The sequence below is a fragment of the Rattus norvegicus genome, chromosome 15 (assembly GCF_021556685.1).
Source record: "Rattus norvegicus strain SHRSP/BbbUtx chromosome 15, alternate assembly SHRSP_T2T, whole genome shotgun sequence".
Classification (NCBI taxonomy): domain Eukaryota; kingdom Metazoa; phylum Chordata; class Mammalia; order Rodentia; family Muridae; genus Rattus; species Rattus norvegicus.
The window spans coordinates 43,893,335-43,915,000 of NC_141548.1; the positions used below are offsets into that span (position 1 = coordinate 43,893,335).

Here is a 21,666-nt window from a genome sequence, read left to right on the forward strand (position 1 = left end):
CATGGCCAATATGTGATTAAAAAATATTAGCTGGCGTGATGGTGCATACTTTTAATCCCAGCCATCAGGAGACAGAAGCAGGTAGATTGCTGTGAGTTTAAGGTCAACCCAGTCTACATACAAAGTTCTAGGCTAGCCAAGGCTACATAGTAAGATCCTGTCTCAAAAAACAAAACAAAGCAAAACAAAACAAAACAAAACAAAAAAAACCAAACCAAACCAAACCAAACAAAAAATCAGTACACATCGTGTATGTGTGTGTGTGTGTGTGTGTGTGAGTGTGTGTGTGTGTGTGTGTGTACACGTGTGTATAGAATTGTAGAGCATAAAAAAACAATTAGGAAAGAATAGAACACTTTAGCAGAACACGCCAGGTAGGTTTCAGAGCAGAAACCCTTCCAAATCACCCCAGTGAGAAATGCTGACAAGGCCTTGCTCTGCAGGGGAGGAAACAGAGTAGAAAGAGAAGCTAGAAGAGCATAGGGAGGTGGGGTCACAGGAAAACCTGCAGGGAGAAGCAAGGGATGCTGGGAAACTGGAGACTGTCTAGCTCAGTGACCAGTGAGGGCAGAGCTGGAGATGTCATCTGTCCTCTGCCCCTCCCCCACTCTTCTGAAGTGTCCACTTTTATTTTGTTATTTATTTATTTATGTATTTATTTTTGGAGCTGAGGACCAAACCCAGGGCCTTGTGCTTGCTAGGCAAGTGCTCATGGTCAGCACTGGTGTACCCGTCCAGCTGTGATGGAGAAAAACGCAAAGGAACTAGTCCAGCGCATGCTTCAGAAAACCCTTTCATTAGTATCAGCTTTTAGTAAAGACCAAGAGAGCCCCAAAGCTTAACCCCAGGGCAAAGATGAGGGTGGTGGAAGCACTTTCTGATTGCCAGGGCTGACTCAGAGGTTGACTCGGAGAGAAGTAGCCTGTTGGGCGGCTGACAGCCAGTCTTTTCTGAGACGTTACTTGCAAGAATTCAAGGAGAAGCTTGTGCTTGCAGGCATATTAAAAAGAGGCAGAAGGCTAGAGGTTGTAGGGAGAGGGCTATGCTACATGTGTGAACTCTCTCAGTGTTCAGCCTCCAGGTAGCTAGCTAGCCCGTGAAGGGCAGGTGGAAAGCAGATGGATAGGAGGAGTGTTCTGGGTGGCACCAGACATGGGACTTAGACCTATGCAGCTGTCCCTCTGAGACAGACGGACACAGTGGATTGGAGGAAGCTACAGAACAGTACGTGCCCTGGAGCATTGTGAAGGCATGGCAGTGACCATCAAGGAACAGAGTCTAAGGACAGTGGTGTGACCAGAGGGAAAGGACAAAGAGAACCTGTGTGACCACTGCCACCCAGGGTGACCAAGGCGAAAATTTAACCTTTATCTTCCTATGAAATGACATCATGGACTTAGCACACAGCTGGCAGGAGGACCAACCTCCTCCAGGCAGCCATCAGACCATAGAACTGGCAACAGTTACAAGTGTCAAGGGGTGGAGGAGAGGAAACTCAGGCTTCGTACAGGCACTATGCAGAATGTCTAATTTCAAACAAAACGTCGCAAGATATAGAAAGAAACGAGCACAAAATGATTGGGGAGGGGGATCTTAATAGAATCCCCCCACTTTCTAGAGGCTGCATGCTTGGATTCTCTGAAAATGCATCTGTTGAGCCCCCAGTCCCCAGGGTGCTGGTATTAAGAGATGGAGCATGGTTCACATGGTTCATTTGTTCCTTGACTGGATAGTCTGATTTTTAGGGATGAATACAGTTTTTGAAAATCAGAAAAACGATTCTGTAAATTTTTTTTTAACCTACTTGATGGCCTTGAATTTTCCTAGTCTAGAAACAGGTTTCAGAGAAGGACAGAAACCCAGGTTATCTATGTGAAGCCCTATGTTTGTTGCATTTGAGACCAACATTTAACAGCTCAGCATGTCTTAAGTAAAGCGTTCTTTTCTCAGCCTTTTCTTAAAGTTGTACTGTGGAGACAGAAGGCAGAGTTTAACCATGTAGACAAGTGGCCTCACACTCACTGATTCCCAGTTGCCCTTGAACTCCCAATCCTCCTGCCTCAGCCTCCTGTACTCTCAGATTACACATATGTGTTACCATGTACGCTTTTGCATCGTCTGATTTGTGTTGTCCTTACTGTTTATTTCTCCATATAGTCCAGGCTGGTAAACTTCCTACGTATCTGAGGGTGACCTTGAACTCAGTCCTTTTTCTTTTTTTTCTTTTTTTTTTTTTTTTTTTTCGGAGCTGGGGACCGAACCCAGGGCCTTGTGCTTGGTAAGCAAGCACTCTACCACTGAGCTAAATCCCCAACCCGAACTCAGTCCTTTTGCCTCTACCTTCTATGTGCTGATATTAAAGGCATATGTCTTCATGTTCAAGTGTGCGCTATTGTGGCCTGTGTTTGTCTGTCTCTTTTACATACATAAACACACGTGTAAATTTCTCTCTTTAACACTACAGCACCAATGGACAGCATGCATTTTTTTTTTTTTTTGGAGCTGGGGACCGAACCCAGGGTCTTGCGTTTGCAAGCGCTCTACCACTGAGCTAAATTCCCAACCCCCAGCATGCATTTTTTAATATATCAAAATCAACTCATGTGTGTCTGCTTTTTTTCCTGTTAAACAACAGTTAAGGTGTGATAATGTTAATGGTCAATTTGACAGAATCTACTCTCATCCAGGAGGTGGGTCTCTGGGAATGAATGCCTGTTGGGGAATCATGATTTTGCTCATTGAATTGAGAATACTTGTCCACTGTGGGTTAGCGTTACTCCCCGCCTGGAATGCAGGGCTTTATAAATGGAGAAAGGGAGCCAGGAGGTAGGGTGCATCCAGCGTTCTCCCATGGGTGCAAAGTGAACAGCTGCTTCAAGCTCCAGCTTCAGCACCATGGTGAACATCAGCTGTGAGCTGGAACGCACCTTTTCTCCCTTAAGTCACCTTTGCCGAGGGGCTGGGGACTTAGCTCAGTGGTAGAGCGCTTGCCTGGGAAGCGCAAGGCCCTGAGGTTCGGTCCCCAGCTCCGAAAAAAACCCTTATCACAGCAGCAGGTAAAGAAAGCAAGACACAGGGCTGTGTCTATTTTATGTTTTGTTAGAATATTAGCCTCTAAAAGTGATGGCATCACTATCTAGAAAATGAAAATGCAAAGGAGAGAAGAGGAGGAAGAAGAGGAGGAAAAAGAGGAGGAAGAGGAAGAGGAGGGGGAAGAAAAGGAAGAAGAGGGGGAAGAGGAGGAGGAGGGAGAGGAAGCAGCAAGCACAGGGCAATGGCGATAATAAAGTGCACTTCAGACATGGGGTAGCTCTGCAGTTTGACCCACATTTCAGTTGCTCCCCACCCCCACTCCCAGGGTAGATATCACTAAGCAAAGCTCCAAGTGTTTCAAATGTGCGAAAAATGCAATATTTTCCTAAATGTATGTGAAGGTTTATGTGTTCTCATTTGGTCCTCGAGCAAACTCCAGAGAATAGCTTGGGGTTCCCCTGCCTCCTAGATATATCTTCCCCGATTCAAATCCTGACTTTTCCCACACGAACACGTGTGCACCGGTGGGAAACCAATACCGTGGAAGCACTGTACTCTGATTTGGTTTAGTAATCACCAGCCTAGTGGGCTCAGCACATATAACAAAAAGGAAATGATTAAGTTCGTGTCTGAACAGAGGACATCTTTGTATCCCAGGCCCATACCACCCGGTTAGAGAGAGGTGGTGCTCATACCTGAAACTTCTGCTCAAGAGGCCTCATGATCCCTGTGCTGTCATAGCTGTAGACTCTAAAGTTGGGAGGCAAGAACGCTCTGCAAAAGCCAAGAGAAAATAAATGTACTTAATAGAAAATTGCTTCCCACAGGTTTAACTTTTAAACATTTCCTATCAGACATTATTATCTCTAAGTAAGTTTGCAGAAGGTTTCTCAGTATCCAGATCTTTTACCTCTGTTGAGTTTCCCACACATAGTCATTGTTTGCAAGCCACTCAAACGATAGTGTCTTCCTATTGGCAACCAAATAGACAAAGACACCTGCTCTGCACAGACACGGACAGAAGGAAGCTCCCCATTCCAGGCCACGTTTGACACAAATACATAACAACCTAAACTACCCCACAGGAAGCTGAGAACTGAATTCCCAACAGCCCCCACCCTGCGAAGATGCCAGAATGAAGGATGAATATAAACCCTTAGCCCCATGGAAAGACCCAGAAGGATCAGGCAGAAGCCGTCACCAAGTCACTCCCAAAGCCTCCATGTCCCAAAGGCATGTGGGAGAGGGTCATGGGAAACAGACCATTTCCATGGAGAGGCCTCCGTGTCCCAGAGAGCGGTAGGAAAGGGTCATAGGTAACACTCACAAAGCACAGTTCAGAACAGTGAGTACACACACGTGGGACAGTGGAGCCAAAGCCTGAATCTTATGGGAAATAACAACGGTTAAGTAAAAATGTAGAATGAGGGAAAATTTCTCATGTTGGGGGTAAAGGGGATTTGTCTCAGAGACTTCATAGTCTTTTAGACACAAAGGTGAAGCACAAGTCAAGGGGTGGCAGTGTGAGCCTATGACCCCAGCACTGGAGAGAAGGGGGGAGGGGAGTTAATGAGTACTGAGCCAGTCTTAGTTACACAGGAAGATTCTGTCTCAGAAGTGAAAACAAGGGGACAAGATGAATAGCCCATAACCAGAAAATTCCCGAACATAAAGTCTTGCATTCTAGGTAATTATTAACAACAGTGGTAAGTGAGAAGAAAGACTGTTGATAAGATGTGACAGTCACGTACTTTTGCATTAGGTTCAGGATGTATGTTTTCCCTTCGATTTTGAGACTGTAGGTCACCTGGAAGGAGAATATATTTTTTAAGAAAAGGAAAATGGGGTGAGGGAGTTATAAAGGAAAACATTTTTATATGAACACTACACTCCCCAAATCATATTAATACACCAAAAAGAAAAAAATTGATAGTTTGATGTTGACTTGTTTTAATGAAATGTGGTGTGATTTATCATTCGTTGTTTCACCCGAGACCTTCTAAAGAACAGGTTGCTTTTTAATCTAGTAACTGTATTAGCTTGCTAAAGACTGAGGTCAGTATAAAACGCGCTTCATATCTGGGCAGAATACAGCAAGCTACAGCTTCATGGAAACTCTGCAGACCCAAGAGCAGAAAGCTGAGAGCTTGGGGTGTGGTGTTTGTGGGTTAAGTTTGCGTATGATGGGGATCAGGAGCTCACCAACTACTATACCAATACCAGGATGACGATTTAGAGACGCTCCCTGGAGTTACCAGGTCTCAGTCTGCCCATCAGCAGAGACTTGGTGCCATTTAATCCACAGGTGTGTAATTAGTAGCATAGCTTGGCACATTTCGTTTCCTTGTCCTCAGTTAAATGATTACACATTTGTGAGATTTACGTGCAATTAGATTGTTTGTTATTAGTGAGAGTTAAATCCCCCCTCCTTTTTTTGAAATTCTGCTTTATTCCTTTTCCTTTGGCAAAATAAAGATGCAGTGTGTTTTTTTATTTCGATCGTACTTATACAATTTTTGCTGCTGAGTTTTGATCTGGTACAGATTTTTATTTTGTCTGTCTTATCTATAAATAATTGCTTTCCCCCTTTCTCTCCAATTCTTATGCCCATCACCTTTCTCTTGTTTTCTTCCCTTCTTGCATGGGTCGGTAAGAGCTTCCAGGACAATGGTAGGCAGACATTAACGGTGGGCAGTTTGACTTCATTCTCGATCTCTTCCGGGATACCTCCCAATAGCTCAACCTCATGCTATTTGTAAAGAGCGTTATGACTTCTCTGTAAGCCACTTTGGTTATAGATTTTAATTGTCATGCACTTTATTTAGCCGTGGTAGATTTAAAAATCGGTAGAATACCTGTCGTCAACAGTTATATTAAAAACCCAAACACTGACAGTATTTGAAGGTGGCATCTATGTCAGTAGAGCATAGCCCTCTGGCAGTCCAGCTGGCCAGGATGCTAAACCTTATGTTTACTACTCATGGTCACACTGGCTATGAATATTTATTTAAGCAGTGGTTTGCTTTGCATAAATGTTGACTTACATACGTTTTATCCTTCCCTAGTACATGGTCCATCTGCTTAAAGCATGGCCTCAGACAGTTGGCATTGCTGCACCCCCGTGATGACCGTTGTTCCAGTACATTGATCTCCAGCACTGTCCCCTCCAGTGTGATGCTTCACTTTCTGAGTACAGCAGAGTTTACTCATTCAGCCTATTACTGGGAATTAGTTTTCATTTGTTTTACAGTTGTAAGCAAAGTGGTGATAGATATGCCTGCTACATATGAAAGGATCTTTATTGACAACTGAGTGTGTTTACAAGTTTACTTGTAATTTAAACATAACCTTGCTCAATCAAAAAAAACCCTAAACAATAAACAAAAAATAATTTTCAAACATTTGCAACTGGATGCGCACATTTACATGATTGTGATCAGAAAATAATATTGCTTAGGCAACATCTTTTTTAAAAAGATTTAAAGGGCTAGAGAGATGGTTCAGTGGTCAAAAGCACTGGCTGCTCTTCCAGAGGTGCTGAGTTCAATTCCCAGCAACCACATGGTGGTTCACACACATCTATAAAGGTGTCTGATGTCCTCTTCTGGCATGTAGGTCCACATGCAGGAGAGCACTCATAATAATTAAAATTAAAAAAACAAATATTTAAAGAGATTTAAATTTTTTTTTTAAAAAAACTGAGTTCCTTACAGTTTAAGTGTCTTCCTCTTAGGATCTCTATTCTCTGCTAAACACACTAACTGTAAACGTGCCTGTGTCCCTCGAGACAGTAACTACAACAGCCTCTTAGTTCCAAGGGAGCCAGCAGGTCTCTTACAGGGTTACAGACATGCAGCCATTAATGAGAGAGACGATTTGAGTCCCAAATTTTATACTTAAGACAACTGCTCTTTTACTTTATACTCTACATGTTACAAATCGGTACTGGCGAGTCCCTCCATGTAGAATCCTTGTTTTCCAATTAAAAAGAAAATAACCACTTTTTAAAATGGCCCCTTTAACTTAATGATTGAAGTGTCATAAACACACACAGACATTCCTTTTTAAAAAGATGTATAAAACTTTACAAGCTTCACCCTTCAAAGAGTCACAGACAGAAACGCTAAGGACACATGAGCATTTAATGACTGCAGCATTTATGGCCCAGCCACAACGGTTTGCTACTTCAAGGAACACAGCTTATCGAGGATTCTAGAGCTTACTCAAAACAAAAGCAAGCAAGCAAACAGAAAACAAAGGAAAATAATCCTAAAGAGAAGCAAAAACAGTTTGAAAAGAATAGTCTTAGTGAGGAACATATTTACAAAGTGGAAAAAATAGTTCTATTAAATGACAACCATCACCTCTCCTCCAAACACAGAAGGATAGGAGGTTGAGAATAGAGCCTTTGGTGGATCAGGTCAATTTGTGAGTATTCAAAAGCACCGAGGGACGTGGGGCTGAGAAACCCAGTGTCATCGGCAGTATTTTTTCTAAGCATTGTTAATGTTGGCAAACAAGGCATACCTATAACATCTAGCTATTAAGCACGGATGAGAAATACCAAGGTAACCTCTCGACAAGAAAAATAATTGTGACTTCTAAGTTGTAAAACAAATTAATTACCTGTGTTTCGTAGCCTTCACTTGTGACGGACCGGATTTTCTCTGGCACCGTGACTTGCACGTGTAATTTCTCACGAGCTGCAAGGCGCAAAAGGCATTTCTCAGAGCCACACCCCTCGCACACTGAAAACCTTCATCCTTATCCCATGAAGCATCATCAACCTGAAACAGGATCTAAAACTGGAGGGTTGTGGGAGCCAAGCCTGGGAACACCCCGTCCCCCAATATTGCGTTTCTTAGGGTCCTTGGGCATGTGGCTTGTATCCGTTTTGCATTTCAGCTGTGGTGAGTTGGTGGCTTGAGCTCGTTCAGGGGTGACCCTGGGTTGTTCAAGTGCAATTCTGGGACGCCCAAGGCAACATGGAGGGAAAGAGGAGCCGAGCTGGCTTCCAACGGCCCCAGGACAGATTGTTACTCACTGCCTTCTGTTTGGGGCTCGCTAAGCCCTCCAAGTCTACTCAGCCCACTCAGCAGAAGCAAGAGGAGCCACATGGCCTGGCCTCCTGGACCCCAGCCCCGGGGAATGGCAGTTGGCTCTCTACAGGGCAGTTGGGGGCGCGAGGTGAGGGCTGTGGGCAGCGCAGCTGTGTGCTGCAAGGCTTTTGTGCTGCTCCGTGAAAGCTGGCAGGGTTTGAAGGACTTGCTGGGCTTGAATTCTGAGACTAAAGGTGGGAAAGGGAGGATAGGTAGTTGAGGGAGGCAAACCTTCCTCCAGAGAGTCAGAATCCATTGGAACAGTCGAGCAGCAGAAAGGTTCACATATACTTACGCTAAGTTTTAATTCTTTTTGTTTTGTTTTGTTTTGTTTTGTTTTGTTTTGTAACTCTCTTAATAACAATAATCCTATAGTATCTAATAATGCTTTGCCTATATTTGGATAGTGTCAATCATAGGTGGACAGTCTGACTAACATTTAAGGAGACAAACCAGTGTAATTACAGCCCATATCAGCTGCTACGACAGAACCATCAAACCTCCGGCTTGTTCCCTGACAATTCTCATAACCACAAACTAGTTTTTTCTGCCTTAACCTTTTTCCAGAGAGTGTGAAACACTGTGTTCCTCTACATCTAGATCCTTGGGTGGTTCCACCCACAACAGCAGTTTCCTATTGGTGCATACCACACATTGAATATTTCACCATGTTTGGTATTGTGTATGACATCCCTGTGTGTGGTTTTGGTTTAATACTAAGATATTCCTACTGAGTTTATTCCCAGGGGGAAGTTGCCAGATTGAAGAGTATGTCTTGTAAATACTTCTGAAGAATCCTTCAAGATTGTGCTCATAATTTACGTCCCACCAGAAGTGTATGAAGATTCTAGATTCTGTCAGCACTGCTCTGGTTAGCTCTGTTAATTTGACACAGCCTAGAGACACCTGAGGAGGGAGTCTAATCTGAGCTGTTGGCTGAGGTGAGGTGGTGGTCTTGATTGTTCATTGACATAGAAGGGCACACACAGCCCACTGTAGGTGGCACTATTCCCTAGGCTGCTGGTCCTGAGCTGTATGGGAAAGTTGGCTCAACATGTGCTTGGGAGTGAGCCATCACGCAGCATTTCTCTATGGTTTCTGCTTTAAGTGTCTAATTGAGTTCTTGCCCTGACTTCCCCCAAGGGACTGTGACCTGGAAGTGTGCACCAAATAAATCCCCTCCTCCTCTAAGTTCCTTTGTGGCCATGATGATTGTCACTGTGACAGAATGTAACTAGAACAAATGTCTGTCCTTACTTTCTCTATTTTGTTTGTTTTGGCTTGAACTTGTTTATTCCTGGTGGGTAATACTTTTCTGTGTTTATGCATAAATATATATGTACACATATACATATATACATGTATATATAGATACATATACAATATGTATACATATTTGTGTGTCTATAATATGCATATGTGTATACATACATACATATATACATGGCATACATACATAGCATACAAACATACATACATACAAACATACATACATACATAGCCTTGGGGACAGTTGCCTCTTTGGCAGTTGCCTCCTTGAGATGCTGGCCCCTTCACTAAATGGGCTGCTTTGCTTCTCTCTCACTGTGCACAGAACCTGGAAATACATTCTAGATAGGATCCCTTTGTTGGAAATAATGACTATAAAAGAATCTGTGTATAATCATTGCCTTCAGTAGCTTTCTGCTAACACCATTAGTCATAGTCAGAGGTTTTCTTTTATTTCAGCGGATGGGATTTTCCTATGGATTTATCATGGATAGCCAGTTTACTGAAATCCCTAGTCTGCATAAATAAGCTGGTCACCATATTTTCTTCACTTTCAGTCCACATTTCGAGTTAAACTACTGATGCAAGCTTGTGTCCCTGTTAGGTTTTGTCATTTTTACATTTTTCTGGATTGATTTGCCTACCTTCCTTTTAGAATCTTTGTATCCAGACTTAATGAGATTCTTGCAAATATTTTTTGCTGCACTGAATTCACCAGAATTTTGCATCAGAGTTGTGCTTGCCCCATGGAGGAGTCTGGAAGACAGTCTTAGTGTGCGACACTGTGGAGGGGTCTGGAAGACAGTCTTAGTGTGCCACACTGGAGGGGTCTGGAGGACAGTCTCAGTGTGCCACACTGTGGAGGGGTCTGGAGGACAGTCTCAGTGTTCGACACTGTGGAGGGGTCTGGAGGACAGTCTCAGTGTGCCACACTGTCGGTTCCCTCCCTGCTCTCCAGCACTTGTGTACAGGAGGGTTAAGAGAATTTTCCTTGTCAGAGGATGGGTTTTATTGTGGATCTAATTTCTTAAAAATAGCCAGCTAGTCCTTTCCAGCTGTGCTAGTGTGAGCCAGTTTGTTTCTAAATGGTTTCATCCTTTTTGTTCTGATTTTTGAAGTGTATTTGCAAAAATATAAGCATCTCCCTCTCCTAGGTCAACCTTTTAAAGGCCGTAGTCTTCTACATGAATATTCTTTTAAAAATAGAAATAATTGACAACATGATTTTTCTCTTTACTTGTGGTCAGTTGTTATTGAATTAAAAACCTATGACAAGGATCCAGTCAGATTTCACTACTTATTGACTTGATTCCTATTTCTCTCTTTTTTACTAGTTTTTATTTTTTTAAGAATTTATTCATTTTATGTATATGAGTATGCTGTCACTGTCTGCAGACACACCAGAAGAGGGCATCAGATCCCATTACAGATGATTGTGAGCCACCAAGTGGTTGCTGGGATTTGAACTCAGGACCTCTGGAAGAGCAGTCAGTGCTCTTAACCACTGAGCCATCTCTCTCCAGACTTGATTCCTGTTTTTATTGGATGTGCTTTGTCCTCTTTTTCTGGCTGCTAAAAACAGAAGTTTATATATTTTTCAAAAACTTTTCTTTTCCTCATGTCTGCTTAATGTATCAATTTCTATGCATCCCCTGCTTTAGCTTCATACCTAAGCATTATATGTTCCGCATTGTATATTTTATTTAGCAATGTTTTATTTCTCTAATATTAGGTCCTAAGAGTTTCCAATTTTCACCATGATTTCTTCTTTGTCTTGTGTATTTCACACTTGATTATGATGTATACACTTTTTAATGTGGACATTAAATTTCTTTTTGCTAGTATTTTATTGATTTTTTAAAACCTGTGTTCATTGGGGTTATTGATCTTTAGTTTTTGTTAAGTCTTTGTTGGCTTCTGGTATCAGGGTAGGTAATGCTGATCTCATTGGATGAGTCTAGAGAATTCCCTGATGTCACTTACGTTTGATAGTTTAATGATTGATACTAGTTTTATTTTAGAAGTCAGAGTAGGTGTCAGCAGTGAAGCTGGTCCTGGCCTTTCTCATTGGGCAGCTTCTTACTACTGATTTGAAACCGTCGCTTATTGTTAGTCTGCCCGGGTTTTCTGCTTCTTCAGGTTTCACTCTCGGTTGCTGCTGTAGGAGTTTGTTCACACCTCCTAGGCCTGCTGGCTTAGTGGCCTATACTTGTTCTTACTGCCCCTCATGCTCTCTTAGCATTCTGGAGAACTAGTTACTCAATGTCCTTTGGATCCCGAGATATCAATTGAGTGTCCCCCTGCCCCAGTCTAACTAAGAGCTTGTCAATTTTATGTTTCATCAAAAGACAACTTTCATTCCCTGATCCATTGAATGTGTGTTTTTTAGGTCTTAACGCTTCTTTTTAAGGATTGAACCTTAATCTTTGAAACTGGTTGTTATTATATCCTTTGGCCAGTATGACCACAAATCCACAGTCCCCTACATATAGCTCTTACTAGGACATTTATACGACTGTCTCTTCACACACTTAGGTTTCAGTGTGTACTCTTTTTTTCTTAATATGCTGCTGATAATATTGGTGTGAGCAATATGCAGACTAGCCTATCAGTTCTCAAGGCCTTAAACTATGGGTTCATCATGATTTAAGAACAGCCATAGCTTCTCTGTCAGTCTAACAGACCCACTTCGGAGAGGGTACTTCATCTCAGCTCACCAAAGGCAGTGCCGTTCTGCTCCCTTGGATATGGGGCTGCCTTGCCTCTTGAGAGAGAGACAGAGAGAGACAGAGAGAGACAGAGACAGAGACAGACACACACAGAGAGAGAGAGAGACAGAGAGACAGAGAGACAGAGAGACAGAGAGAGAAAGACAGAGAGAGAGAAAGAGACAGAGAGAGAGGGAGAAAGATGACACTATTCACACCTTCGGTAGGAACAAAGGAAGACTGTCACTTTAGGGGCTTGAGAGATGGCCCAACTCAGCAATTGAAGAGCACTGGCTCTTTGCCTCTTCCAGAGGTCCTGAGTTCAATTCCCAGCATAACCACATAGTGGTTCAGGATCATCTATAGTGGGATCTGATGCCCTCTTCTGTCATGCCCGTGTACATGCAGATAGAGCACTCATACATAAACTAATAACCAAATAAATCTCTCTCTCTCTCTCCCTCTCCCTCTCTCTCTCTCTCTCTCTCTCTCTCTCTCTCTCTCTCTTTTTAAAAAGACTATTGTTTTATAGTAAAAAAAGCTTTGGAAAGACTCCAAGCAAATCTACTTAAAAATGGTACCTGAACTGCTCTCTGCCCCAGTTAATCCCCTGGCTGCCAAAGCTACATACAGTAGTTTAACTGTGGCCCAACGTTCCTCAGAGCTGAGCATCTGAACATGTTGAAACTTTCTTATGTAACCTAGAGACCTTTGCCCATCCAGCATCACTTACGACCTTCAACCTTGCAAGCCTGGTTGTGTGTTTCTTTTGCTTTTGCAATTCTATGGGCCCGATTCACTGGGCTCTGTGATGTCTGAGGTGTTCTGCTGGTTTAGGGGAACCTTCTCATAGTCTTCCTTAGAGACGAGCTTGTTCTTGTTAGGAAAATGCTGTTTTCTGTCTCATACGGATATTCTGTCAGGTCACATGTTTGTCTGGCAAATAAGCCCTTCAATTTTATGGTCCAGAGGGATGAAGGTGATTCCGGTGTCACTGAATCTAAAGTCCTCTAAGGTCCTGTCTTAATAGAAATAAGGGTCCCCACAACCACCTGTCTATAACTGTTCCTCCATGTGGCTTCTAGTCTAGATATATACATACACACCAAACACTATAACATATCTGTATATCTATATCTATATATAATATATTTTTATATATGACACATTGATCACTACCACCACCACCTGTTAGGTAGTATTGATGTTCTCTTTAAAGCTGTGGGAACTTAGGTACAGGGCACTTCTTCAATGTCACAGCAAGGAAGGAGCAGATGAAATATCTATACTGGCTGGTCTCCAGGTTTAGGAGGCAGATTCTCAGTACAAAGGACTCAGTCATTAGAACCAAAGGTCCCCGCTGGGTCAAGTTCCTCTGGACAGTTGTAAGAGTGAGGGTATACATGCATGTGAACTTATGTGAATGTACCCAGCTTGAACATCAGGGAGAGAGGACACACCATTCAGACTGGGGCTTGGCCAAGGAGGCAGCTGGGAGACTCCATAATAGAGGATACACAGTTTGGGTGGAGGGTCAGGAGAGCCCGCCTGGTGTGAGTGCAAGATTCGAGGATAGAAAAACTGGAGAGCAGATATTAATAGAAATTGGGGTGATGAGTCAAGCTGGGTGGGTCTCAGAGCCTGTGTGAATCGCTGAGGATCCAACGGGTGGTGTGGGCAGTTAGGAGGCTGCTTCTGTGAGATTCTGGTGCCCAAAGCAGATTGGAAGGCAGACAACTGCAGAAGACAAGATCAGTGAGACCTGGGGTCTCCCTAGATGTGACAAGGGAAAGGAGGAGGTGTGTGGGGAGGCAGAGGGTAGAGAAGGAACAAAGCCAACTCAGCTTGAGCCTGGTGGGGTGAGAGATGATATTCACTTCCTGAACTGCTCTCTCAAGCAAGGTCAAATCCAGCATGCATCAGTAGCTGTACACACTTATTAGACACTCTATGGACCGACCACCCACAGCATCTTTGAGGAAGGCTTCCTGGACAGAGCTGGTCTAGGTCACCTGGAGGATCATATGAGGCTTCTGTCCATCAGAGAAGCAGTGCTCTCTCCAAGCACACAAACACCTGGAGCACCAAGGCCTTAGCTTTATTGAATGAAGGTCCCTACTCTCTGATCAGCTGCTTCAGAAAGAGCAGGCTTGGGTTTGGCTACAAAGGTACAAACTGGGCTGCCCCATGCCTCCCTATTGGGGTGTGATCTCTCCTTTGGTGATACAGTCATCCTCAAAAGAATCAGACACACCACTTTCTTCCTGATCTAAAATTACATCACATCTGATCATTTTCATTTAAAGAAAATCACTGCTGGCAAAAGAACGATGCTGCTGGCTGTGGATAAGGCCACGTCCAGAAATGAAAATGTGTCCCCAGCAGAGGACACGCCACTGGCTAAATCTTGGAGGTCACCGATGGGTTCTGGATTTCAGTCTTCAGCCACTTGATGAGAATCTGGTTCACCTCTGCCGGTCTGGAAGGGAAAGAAAGGGCAGGTCAGCCTATCTGACCCACTGTCCTCACCAAGGCAACATGACTGAAAAGTCCTGGCAGACCTGAGCAGAAGTAAGCCTGTAGCACCCATAGGTCAGATGACCAGGGAACTATGTCCTCCTCGCCCAGGGACCCCAGTCTCCTTACTTCTCTATCTGTGTCCAGTGACCACAGTCTTCGATGTGTCCCCTTTTCAGGAAAGGGATCTGAAAGAAAACCCCATGCAGGAAGATCAGCAGCAGAATGCTACTAGGGCTAAGTGGGATCTACCTGGGAGGGGACCCCGTCCTCTTTGATTCCCATAGACCAGTTTCAGAGGACCCTTGTGTTATCCAGGACAGGAATGAGGGATGACAGGGAGACCTTACCAGTGTAGGGGAAGGGAGGGAAGCTGGGTCAGGGAAATCTTTACCTGACCCCCCCCTCCACCCTCACGGGCATGTCCTTCCTCTGGGCACCCGTGTTCTCTTTGAGGGACACCCTGATACCCCACATGCAGGGTCACGCCTTACCCAGTTTTCCATGTTCTTGGACATTTCAGGACGGAGTACAATGTCCTTCTCAGCTGTGACCATCAGGGCAGGGACCAAGATCTGGGGGAAACAGGTAGCAAGGGAATCTGGCACTCAGCTACCCTGATGCCATCTGTGCCCAGGGAAGGATGCCTTGGGGACCCGCCACCACCAGCTCTCACCACCAGCGCATGAGACGTCGTTTACCCTGCCCTGTCCTCTCCCTCCACCCAGCTCTTCAGAGCTGGTTCATCAGAATTGGATCTAGCAATGCAGTGGTGTGGTGTGTGTGTGTGTGTGTGTGTGTGTGTGTGTGTGTGTGTGTGTGTGTGTAGCAGGGGGTCACAGTGCTCACCTTCCTTCCCAACGCCTTACAGCTCCACTTCCAGTTTCTTTCTGTGTTTCGATACCAGTTTAGAGGGCCTCTGAGGAGAGGACCAGACAGTAACACAGGTGAGTTCCCAGGACTTGGCCACTGTTAGCCCACAATGACCCACACTGTCCAGAGACAACTATGTCAGGGATAGTGAGTGCCGCAGGACAGAGTGGGATCCCCAGACACAGGCTGCCTGCCTGTCTATAGCTCCTGCTTCCTCAGTCAGGCCAAATACTGGAACTCTGCTGGTGCCTCTGACAGGATTTGGGGGCAAACAGAGGCTGACCCTACAGGCCATTCTCATCTTCAAGATACAGGCCAGAGGGTGGACCTTGGGGCAGCCCATTCGCACCCAGAAGCCACTGTCAGCTGGAAGGGACACGGTGGATGAGAGATAAAGAGAAGACATGTACATTTGGGTTCGTTCACATGGTTTTTGCTTTTCTGAGGACAGATTGCAGAGCTGTCCCAATTCTTGGAGGAGCTATGGCTGAAAACCAGTTAAAAATCTCCACCTTCTAGAGAAACCAAAATACACAAGAAAGAACAAGCTGGATACCCCACAGGAAGCTACACACCACAGGTAGTGAGCCTCCTGGCACTGGGGGTATTCGATCCCAGACAGGTCACTGTGGTGCTCACAGGGGCTGTGGTGGGAGCACTACCTCCATCCCCCAACAGCTGAGCAGCCCTCCACCCTGTCTGGGGTTTCCTTCCTTTTACCTGAAGCCAGACTTCTTGAACTGCTGTATGTAATACTCTATTTCCTCCTCAGTAGTAATTTTGCTGACCTTGGGATCTTCTGGAGTTCCCACAAGGATTCCCCCTGCAAAAAAGACACCTGTGTCCTCTCACGCTGCGAGCCACTGGTTCTAAAGTTGCAGTTCCCTGCTGATATTGCCCCATCTGAACTTGGAACGAAGGCTTCATGTGCCTTATGTCTGCCCATCTGCCCCCTCTTCATTGAGTTCCTCGGGGCTGGGATCTGCCCTACTGTGGGGTTCTCATTATAGAATGCCCTGTTGTCTTCCAAGGTATGCAGTGTCCTGGAAGTGCCCTTAAAGGTTCCTTGGGGACAAACACATCATTCTTATTCTCCAACCCTAAGATGCAGAGGACACAGTCACTCCAGGTTTTGATGCTAAATGTCAGAGGAGTAAGAGAGCAAACCAGTGCTGGTCCTAGGGGAGCACCCCTCCCACCTGCATATCTACTGATGATCTGCCTCCCTGAACTACCCTGACTGAGTTCTCTGTGGGTAACACCCCAGCCTAGGTCTCTCCAGACAGGCACTCAGAACACAGAATCATCAAACTAGTAAGGGGCTGAGTAGGAAAAGACAGGCAAGGAGGCAGATATCTTTAGAGGAGAAGACCTCTAGAGTCAAATGAATAATGGCTAGGAGTGAAGCAAGCATTTGTGGGCTCAGCGCTGAATGTGGGGGCTTCTCGGAGGAGTGGACTCAGCAGGGTGACCAAGATGGTCCTTATGAGTGGGAACAGTGACCAGGACAGGGCCTCGGGGTGGAGGGGCCAGTGGAGATCTAGGTGGGACCTAGTGCGATCTATTTTGTGGACACTGGTGGCTGGAGCAGCCAACTCTCCTTTCTGGGCAGGTTCCTCACCAGAAAGGTTAGTACTAAACCAAAAGGCCTCCCTACAGTCCCATCATCAGGGGCCTGCCCCAGATACTCTGTGCAAGTCCTCAAAGTGTCTTAGGACTTTAGCACTCAACTCCCTAAGGGGCAGACTAGGGAAACACCATCAACCGCCAGGAGACCTTTGTTGGCATGTTGAAGCTCAGAACAGCAAGGCAAGCTTAGGGCTTCTTCATGGGCAGAAGGGGCAGGACTCCAGTAGCATTAGCCTTCAGGAGATGTGGCCCCACTGTCCCTTCCCTCCCAGGGGTACCTCTTACCCATTTCAGTGGCTTTATTCACAGTGAGGAGACCCTGTGAGAAGAGAAGTTAGAGAGGATGTCATAAGTGAGGCAAAACAAGAAGACTGAGACTCAAATCCCCAATGCAGAAGAGCTCACGTGCATGAGGACCACAAGAGAACTCTTTCCTGTGGGGACATGTGTTAAAATATATAGGGGATTGAAGCTGGAAACCACAGGATAGCACAGAACACTGGACACTGTGTGCTCCATGCATATCCTGTACATGACACCTATGATAATGTTTGACTCATAAATGAGGCACTATCGTGAGATAATCTGAAATGACAGCCAATCCTAAAACAGAATAGTGAATTACAGACACACACCCCCACATCCCCCAACCCCGTTGGCACAGAGCAGACTCACATCAGTGGGATGATGTGAGATTTTTGTTATACTTCTCAGTGTAGCACACAATTTATAACTTAAACTTTGTAGAATTTGCCCTTTGGTATTATTGGATCATGGTGAGACAAGAATAACTGAAATCATAGAAAGTAAAATAGCACACGGGGCTATGTTATATCACAGGCTAAACCTGAAAGGCAGCCAAGGGGTGCTGAAACTCCCATCCACTGCTCCTGCTGCAGCAGCGGGCACTTGAGGATCTGAGTAATGGCTTGGGCTCACCAGCTGTTGAGAGCAAAAGCTCAGACTTACAGAAGGTGGAGGAATTAGAACGAGTAGTGCCCTGTCCTGCCACAGAGAAAAATTTGACAACCCAGGGCTCCTCAGAAGCATCCATGAAAAGGTAAAATGGAAAGGCTTTCCCACATCAGGCCGACAGAACGTTTATTCACTCCAGCTTAGCACTAAGAACAAACTGAAATGCGTCCCTACAATCCTGTCCTCAGAAGCCCGCCTCGGTAGGTACATGAATTTGAATTTACACAGTTCATGTGATCTGGAAACTTCTGTGGTGTGATGCAAAGAAGTGAGCCTGGGTTGGTGCTGCCAACAGAATGTAGAACAAATGATGCTGAAACACCTAAGAGAGAGGCTCCAAAGTCCAAAGTAACAGACTGGTACAGGTTAAATGTCACTAAAGATAAGCTCGCAAACCAAAATTATAAAACACACACACACACACACACACACACACACACACACACACACACACACAAACATGAACACCCATTCATGCACACACACACACGCTTGAGTGTACACATGTACATGCACATACCCATACACCCTATCTCCCACCTCTTACCATCTCATCACTGGCTCAGAAGAAGCTTTTGGAAGTCCAACTCATGTTCTATGCATACACACACACACACACACACACACACACACACACACACACACACATACACATGAGTGTACACACATGTACATTTCACTCACATATATACACATGAGTGCACACACATGTACATGCACACACACACACACTCCATCTCCCACCTCTTACCATATCATCACTGGTTCGGAAGAAGCTTTTGAAAGTCCGACTCATGTTCTTTTCCAGTTCAGCCTCAGCCACTCCCTAAAGCAGTCAAGAGGCAAAGTTAAAGATCCTGTCAGGATGCCCTGGAAACTGTAGCGCTCTCTACCACCTGACCAATGGCCTTAGCTTATGCTCCATCTAGCCCGTTTAACATTTTGTTAGAATTGCATTCCTTGAATGTGATATGTTTGCTAGGAAAGGGTTAAAATAGAATATAAGATGCTAACGGGGTGCTTCTGGGGAGGTGGGCCTATGGATAATGCCCAGATCTCTAGAATGAGGTATGACTTGCAGTAATCAAAGAGGCTGATATAGGTTTAAGGTGGTGGCCAGACTCTGAGGATGTAAGTAGTGAGCTCTGTTCCTAGCTTCTTTTATTTTATTTTATTTTATTTTATTTTATTTTTAAAGATTTATTATGTATACAGCGTTCCACCTTCATGTACACGTGCAGGCCAGGAGAGGGCATCAGATCTCATTACAGATGGTTGTGAGCCCCCATGTGGTTGCTGGGAATTGAACTCAGGACCTCTGGAAGAGCAGCCAGTGCTCTTAACCGCTGAGCCACCTCTCCAGTCCCCCAGCTTCCTTTAATGCTTCTCAATTGACTGTAGTAGCTTCAACCATCTTCAATTTAGTCCTAAATTGCTACAGACTTTTAGAATGCTATCAGGGCTATCTTCCTAAGGACAGAACATCATCGAATTTCCTTTGTTAGGATCTGGGACACATGTCCTTGGTGGTGCTAAATTACCAGGTTCTTCTGTCTCGGGAGAGTGTTATTACAGATAATTGCTTATCTATTACAGGTTACGACAAGTTCTCAAACTCCTTGTGGCCTGATGCCAGGCTGCAGGAATGAGGAGCAGTAGGTAGAAGGGACACAGAGGTACATTTCTCCCAACGTCTCTTCTACTTACTTCTCCTCTGAATCAGCCTTTAAACTTCACACACATGACTAGGAGCTTGTTTATGGCAAAACAGAGATGCCCCTGCGATATGGAGGAGGGGTTGTCCATTGCAAATATAGTCAAATATCAAAAATATTATGTCTGGTGTTTCTTGGCAAGTGTTCATGTTCACTAACTCACCTTGTAAATACTGTTTAATTCTGTGATGTGCTAAAGACTTCAGGGGGGAGTCGGGCAGGCGGCAAAAACCTCATGATTAAACAGCAAGGCTCACAAAGCAAGTGACAGTTGACCCCATTTGCCTAAAAGGCAACAGCTTGTTTTTACTGAGGGAGAGAACACTGGAGCTGGACTATGAGTAGGACTTGGCTGTGCAGATGGAGGAAGGGTATTCTGGCTTGAGGAAAGAGCTGGGATGCACAGCCTTGCTGGCCTAGAGGATGAGTGCCAGGGTGCATTTTGAATGTGAAATGCCTCTCCCACAGGAGGGTTAGAGAGACAGCTCAGTTGCTAAATACTTGTACTACAACAATGGGGGCCAGAGTTTGATGTCTAGTACCCATGTGAAGAAGTTGAATGAAGTAGCACACTTTTGCAAGCCCAGTTATCACAGGGTGGAAGCAGGTAGATCTCTAGAACTTGATGCTAGTCAGCCTGATCTAGGCAAACAATCCCCAGGGGAATGGGATGACAGGGGGCTCCAAACGAAACAGCTGGGTATATATACTTAGGGTAACTGTGGTGGTTTGAATATGCATCGCTCAGGGAATGGCACTGTTTGGAGGTGTGGCCTTGTTGGAGGAGGTGTGTCACTGTGGACATGCAGTTTAAGACCCTCATCCTAGCTGTCTGCAAACCAGTATTCTATTAGCAGCCTTCAGATGAAGATGTAGAACTCTCAGCTCCTCCTGCACCAGGCCTGCCTGGATGCTGCCATGCTCCCACCTTGATGATAATGGACTGAACCTCTGAACCTGTAAGCCAGCCCCAATTAAATGTTGTCCTTTATAAGAGTTGCCTTGGTCATAGCATCTGTTCACAGCAGTAAAACCCTAACTAAGATATTAGCCTTCAGAAATTCTAGAATATCTTGGAATTGCCACAGAACTGGGTAGTATGCATTACCTTTTGTGGGCAAGAGACTGTAACTTTTGCTAAATCCTCAATAATTCATTGGAGACTTGATTACGGGTCTTGTTGCTCCAGACTTGGCTTTGGGAGCATCTCCTCACCTGGGAGATGCTTAGAATGCAGGTCCTTAGCAACGCCACAGAGCCAGGCTTCACATTACCCACATCCTCCAGTGGACCCACATCCTAGGCACATCTGATAGTCCCTGCCCAGTGGAGAGGGTCACCTCGCATACACTAGCCACCCTTTCCTCCATATACTCATGAGCTTCAGCCAAACATGAAGTCTAGAGTTGATGGAGAACAGAAGCCAAAGGTCTGTCTGGGCTCAGAGGCAGAGAGAGCACTAGCCCAGAACAGGGCACTCCTATGCTGGTACATGATAAAAGAGGTAAACTTCCCACCAGGTACACAGGGGCACACCAAAAAATCAACCAAACCAACCAACCAACCAACCAACCAAACAAACAAACAAACAAACAAACAAACAAGATTTTGAAAGCCTGGCCGGAGTCAACATCTCTCTCATTTTCCTTCTTATTTCCACTCCTACCTGCCCTCTTTTCCATCCATTGAGCCTTTTCGGAACACCTACTAATACCTCGCTTTGTCAGTGGGGAGAAAAAAATAAGGATGAAGCAAGGTGTGTGTCAGGTTGGGGAGCATCCTGAGGCAGGATGAGACCAAGAAAATGAAGGGACAAGAAAGAGAAAAGAGAGCCTCACTCCCAGCCCT

General features: G+C 44.9%; 2 protein-coding genes across 10 annotated transcripts in view; both read right to left on the minus strand.

Annotated features, from left to right (window-relative positions):
- Adam2 (ADAM metallopeptidase domain 2) overlaps nucleotides 1-8,200 on the minus strand; it is a 41,052-nt gene extending 32,852 nt beyond the window's left edge. For 2 of the 6 annotated variants that reach the window (XM_087586474.1, XM_087586478.1), the window contains exons 1-4: nucleotides 8,078-8,198; nucleotides 7,660-7,736; nucleotides 4,785-4,840; nucleotides 3,729-3,807 (exon numbers count right to left, since the gene is read on the minus strand). In XM_087586474.1, coding sequence (XP_087442600.1) covers nucleotides 3,729-3,807; nucleotides 4,785-4,840; nucleotides 7,660-7,736; nucleotides 8,078-8,150 — 285 coding nt within the window. In that variant the 5' untranslated portion in view covers nucleotides 8,151-8,198. 6 annotated transcript variants of the gene reach the window in all.
- Nucleotides 8,201-14,186: 5,986 nt separating this feature from the next.
- Ephx2 (epoxide hydrolase 2) overlaps nucleotides 14,187-21,666 on the minus strand; it is a 40,036-nt gene continuing 32,556 nt past the window's right edge. For 3 of the 4 annotated variants that reach the window (XR_015638156.1, XR_015638155.1, XM_087586530.1), the window contains 7 exons: nucleotides 18,855-18,929; nucleotides 17,414-17,447; nucleotides 16,220-16,322; nucleotides 15,476-15,545; nucleotides 15,121-15,201; nucleotides 14,756-14,814; nucleotides 14,187-14,588 (listed from right to left, as the gene is read on the minus strand). Coding sequence is in view for 2 of the 4 variants with exons in the window: in XM_087586530.1 (XP_087442656.1) it covers nucleotides 14,510-14,588; nucleotides 14,756-14,814; nucleotides 15,121-15,201; nucleotides 15,476-15,545; nucleotides 16,220-16,322; nucleotides 17,414-17,447; nucleotides 18,855-18,929 (501 nt within the window). In the remaining 2 variants the exon portion in view is untranslated. The remainder of the gene's footprint in view (nucleotides 14,589-14,755; nucleotides 14,815-15,120; nucleotides 15,202-15,475; nucleotides 15,546-16,219; nucleotides 16,323-17,413; nucleotides 17,448-18,854; nucleotides 18,930-21,666) is intronic. The other variant, NM_022936.1, reaches the window with a different exon arrangement.